Source organism: Papaver somniferum, chromosome 11 (genome assembly GCF_003573695.1).
Source record: "Papaver somniferum cultivar HN1 chromosome 11, ASM357369v1, whole genome shotgun sequence".
Taxonomy (NCBI): domain Eukaryota; kingdom Viridiplantae; phylum Streptophyta; class Magnoliopsida; order Ranunculales; family Papaveraceae; genus Papaver; species Papaver somniferum.
In genome coordinates this window covers 66,560,117-66,564,205 of record NC_039368.1, presented here as the reverse complement: position 1 = coordinate 66,564,205, position 4,089 = coordinate 66,560,117, and the positions used below count along the sequence as shown (strand labels likewise).

Here is a 4,089-nt window from a genome sequence, read left to right as displayed (position 1 = left end):
TATGAAAATTAAAACTGAAGAGAGGAAAGAGTTTGGTGCAATTGGGGTGATAGATATGAGTTTCTTCATATAGGTTTAGGGTCCAACGGCTCTTTTTGTTTTTCCCAAAAACTCCAACGGCTAATTTGACGAAAGTTGAATGTGGAGAAACCAATAATCGATAGGTATTGTATTTAGCATATCTACCGATTATGGTAGCTTTCAAAATTTGAATTTGGGGCAACTTATAATCGGTAGGTTTTGTAATATATTTAACTCCCGATTAACGTTGCATCCAAAACACGAACCAAGTGGTTATGGCTGGCTGTGTACACTCCCGATTAATGAACACAAATCATTCTAATACTGCACCGACTACAATCGGAAGTCTGGGAAATATTTTGGCTTCCGATTGCAATCGGAGGATAACAATGTTATCATATCCTCCGAATATATAAGAGTAATTTCGCCATTACGAATTACGCGAGATAAGGGCTGGCTACATTTTCCCTTTGGATGACCTTTTTTATTTTATTGTTGGCCCCTAAATCCTTTCGAGTGGTCCCTAAAAACGCGAGGTTTTCGAGGGGGTTGATGCTTCCAATTTGCCTGGGGAAGATAATGATTGTTTAGTAGGTGCCTAGCTCCGTGGAATAGGAAATCAAAATGAATTCAGTAATGGACCGTTAACCTCGTTTCATTTAGTTGATCGAGTTTTCCCTTAATTAAAAATTCCACAACTGAAAGCTGTATCCTTAAACTACTAGAACACTAGAAGATCAGGAAGATTAAGTTGAAATTGCACAAGAAAAATAATAAGATTAAGCTTCTAGTAAGAAACTTGTTTTGTGCATCTGTTCAGGATCACAAAAAAAACTAGTTAGCAATAGCAAGGAATACTGTCACTTTATTGGGGATCCTGCTATTGTGTTGTTGGGCGTCCATTGCAGAAGCAGAGTACATGAAATATAAAGATCCTAAACGTCCAGTTGGTGTTCGAATCAAGGACTTGATGAAGAGGATGACTCTGGAGGAGAAGATCGGTCAAATGTCACAAATAGAAAGAACTGTTGCAACCGCGGATGTGGTGAAAAAGCATTTCATTGGTAAAAAAATTCTAGTCTTTAACCTATTAATTGCAACAATGTTATACGAATACACGATGTATTGTGTCAAAAAATTTAACAGTAGAACTCTTTTTCAACTAGGGAGCGTAACAAGTGGTGGAGGAAGTTGGCCGTCTCCTAAAGCCTCTGCTGAAACCTGGGTTAATATGGTAAATGATTTCCAGAAGGGTTCTCTGTCTACTCGTCTTGGGATTTCGATGATTTATGGGATTGATGCTGTTCATGGCAACAATAACGTCTACAATGCAACTATCTTTCCCCATAATGTTGGTCTTGGAGTGACCAGGTAATCGGATGCTTATTAGCTAGAGTACACATCTCCAGATACCTAACAGTTTATCAGGTGTTAATTCAGTAATTTGAATTCATGATATTCAATTTCTGTCCAATAAAATGATTATCCTCCAGAGATCCTGTGCTGATCAGGAAGATTGGAGCTGCAACTGCTCTGGAAGTTAGAGCTACAGGCATTCCTTATGTTTTTGCTCCGTGCATTGCGGTGTGTAAACAAAAACAACTGAATAAGTTGACTCAGTTCAAACTGCAGTACAACAATTCAGCTCGGTTCTAAATTTTACAGTATTTCCACTGTCCTGATCTTCCATTTTTAATCCCCGCAGGTTTGCAGAGACCCGAGATGGGGTCGATGTTACGAGAGTTATAGTGAAGATCAGAAGATTGTGCAGCAAATGACTGACATCATAGCTGGTTTACAAGGAAAAGTTCCTGCAAATTCCCGAAAAGGTGTTCCCTTTGTTGCCGCTGGAAAGTAAGAGCAGTGATGTCTATCACTCAATTCTGAATAACTTTCTTCTTCCTTTTCTCCAGGATCTGTCATTTGTAACCAAATTTTAATTGTTCATTTTGCCACACTTGGCATGACATAATCTCAAAGTTCTCTGTAATTGACAAATAACTGTGGAATCCGCACACCATCTGTATTGGACCTATACTAATACATGGCTCTTGCTATGCAGCAAAAACGTTGCAGCTTGTGTAAAGCACTATGTGGGCGATGGTGGCACCACCAAAGGTATCAATGAGAATAACACTGTGATAGATGCACATGGATTGCTCAGTATTCACATGCCAGGATACTACACTTCAATTATCAAGGGTCTTTCAACTATCATGGTCTCACTTTCGAGCTGGAATGGCGTAAAGATGCATGCTAACAAGAATCTTATAACTGGTTTCCTCAAGAATTTCGTCCATTTCAGGGTAAAAATTACTTTAAAATAAAAATTATGCTTGACCTCGACTAATTCAGCATGAACTGAGACTAACATCTTACTCATGTAATGTTATCAGGGTTTCGTCATTTCTGATTGGCTGGCTATTGACAAGATCACCACTCCAGAGCATGCAAATTACTCGTATTCAGTTCAAGCCGGAGTTAACGCTGGCATTGACATGGTCAGTCACTTGCGAATTGGTCTATTACTACTTATCAAGGGCCTCCACATTAGTAATGTTTTATTTCTAATATTGCAGTTCATGATTCCCTTCAACTACACGGAATTTGCTGATGTTCTAACCCACCATGTGAAAAACAATGTCATTTCGAGAAGTCGAATTGATGATGCTGTTAAAAGAATCTTGAGGGTTAAGTTCACCATGGGAATCTTTGAGAACCCAATGGCTGATCTTAGCCTGGTTGACCATCTTGGGAGCCAGGTTAGTTGCATTTGAATGATAGAGCTTAATGGCACTTCAATGTTCGTGATCCTGGTGCAGGAAAACTGTGAGGAAATCACTAGTGCTATCGCTAATCGCCCTGTTGACTTTGTCCCTCTTTTCTTGCAGGAGCATAGAGAATTGGCAAGGGAAGCTGTGAGGAAATCCCTAGTACTATTGAAGAATGGAGAATCTGCAGATAAGACGCTGCTGCCACTCCCCAAGAAGGCACAAAAAATCCTTGTTGCAGGAAGTCATGCAAATAACCTTGGTTATCAATGCGGTGGCTGGACAAGCACATGGCAAGGAATTACTGGAAATGACCTCACTGTTGGTACATACGTTTCCTATATGCACCACTTTTGATTTGAATTCATTCTCAAATTCACCTGAAAGAATTATTCTGATGACCAGGTACAACAATACTCAAAGCAATCAGAAACACCGTTGACGCAACGACTCAAGTAGTTTTCAGTGAAAACCCTGATCCAGAATTTGTCAAGTCAAACGAATTCTCTTACGCGATTGTTGTTGTGGGTGAACATCCATATGCAGAGTCATTTGGTGATAGCATGAACCTTACCATCTCCATGCCTGGCCCAAACACGATTAACAATGTTTGTGGAGCCATCAAATGTGTAGTTGTTGTTGTCTCTGGCAGACCTGTCGTCATACAACCATACCTAGCCAAAATGAATGCACTAGTAGCAGCATGGTTACCAGGTAGTGAAGGCCAAGGTGTTGCTGATGTTCTATTTGGCGATTATGGGTTTACAGGTAAGCTTGCACGCACCTGGTTCAAGACTGTTGATCAGCTTCCGATGACTGTTGGTGACAGGCACTATGATCCCTTATTCCCATTCGGATTCGGACTCGTCACCGTGCCAAGTACTCAGGGACGGAGCTGGGCATAGGTCTCCAGAATGTCCTATCTAAATGGAAACTTACATTCAGATAAATAAAATTTATACGAATACATGTTTTGTTATCTTTGTTAATTTAGTTACCTTTAGTACTCTTTTAGATCTTAAACAACCAATGCACACTTTATTGAGTCATACTAGCTTGTCTGTTTAGTGTCAGGTTCACAGTCCTGAATTCTATCTACATCGATGTGAATGAGTTATCTTTTCTTTTTTCCCCCAAGTCCAATAATGGGAGAATATAGACAAAACTTTCATGCCTAGGTATGGAAAATGAAGCAGGGTTGGGCAGCACATGTATTGACATAAGTCTGTTAAATTGGCAGTCATCGCTTTTTGTGGGAAAAATACCCCAAAATTGTGTTATCTGTTCCTAAGATTTG

The 4,089-nt window shown here is 39.8% G+C and overlaps 1 protein-coding gene across 1 annotated transcript; it reads left to right on the top strand.

Annotated features, from left to right (window-relative positions):
- The first annotated feature begins 865 nt into the window (after window positions 1-865).
- LOC113324497 (beta-glucosidase BoGH3B-like) lies at window positions 866-3,697 on the top strand. Its single transcript, XM_026572818.1, has 9 exons — window positions 866-1,085; window positions 1,188-1,392; window positions 1,515-1,605; window positions 1,727-1,875; window positions 2,084-2,327; window positions 2,418-2,522; window positions 2,601-2,783; window positions 2,913-3,117; window positions 3,198-3,697. Exons 1-9 carry the CDS (start codon window positions 941-943, stop codon window positions 3,695-3,697), a joined length of 1,827 nt encoding a protein of 608 aa, XP_026428603.1. The 5' UTR covers window positions 866-940.
- Window positions 3,698-4,089: the final 392 nt, after the last annotated feature.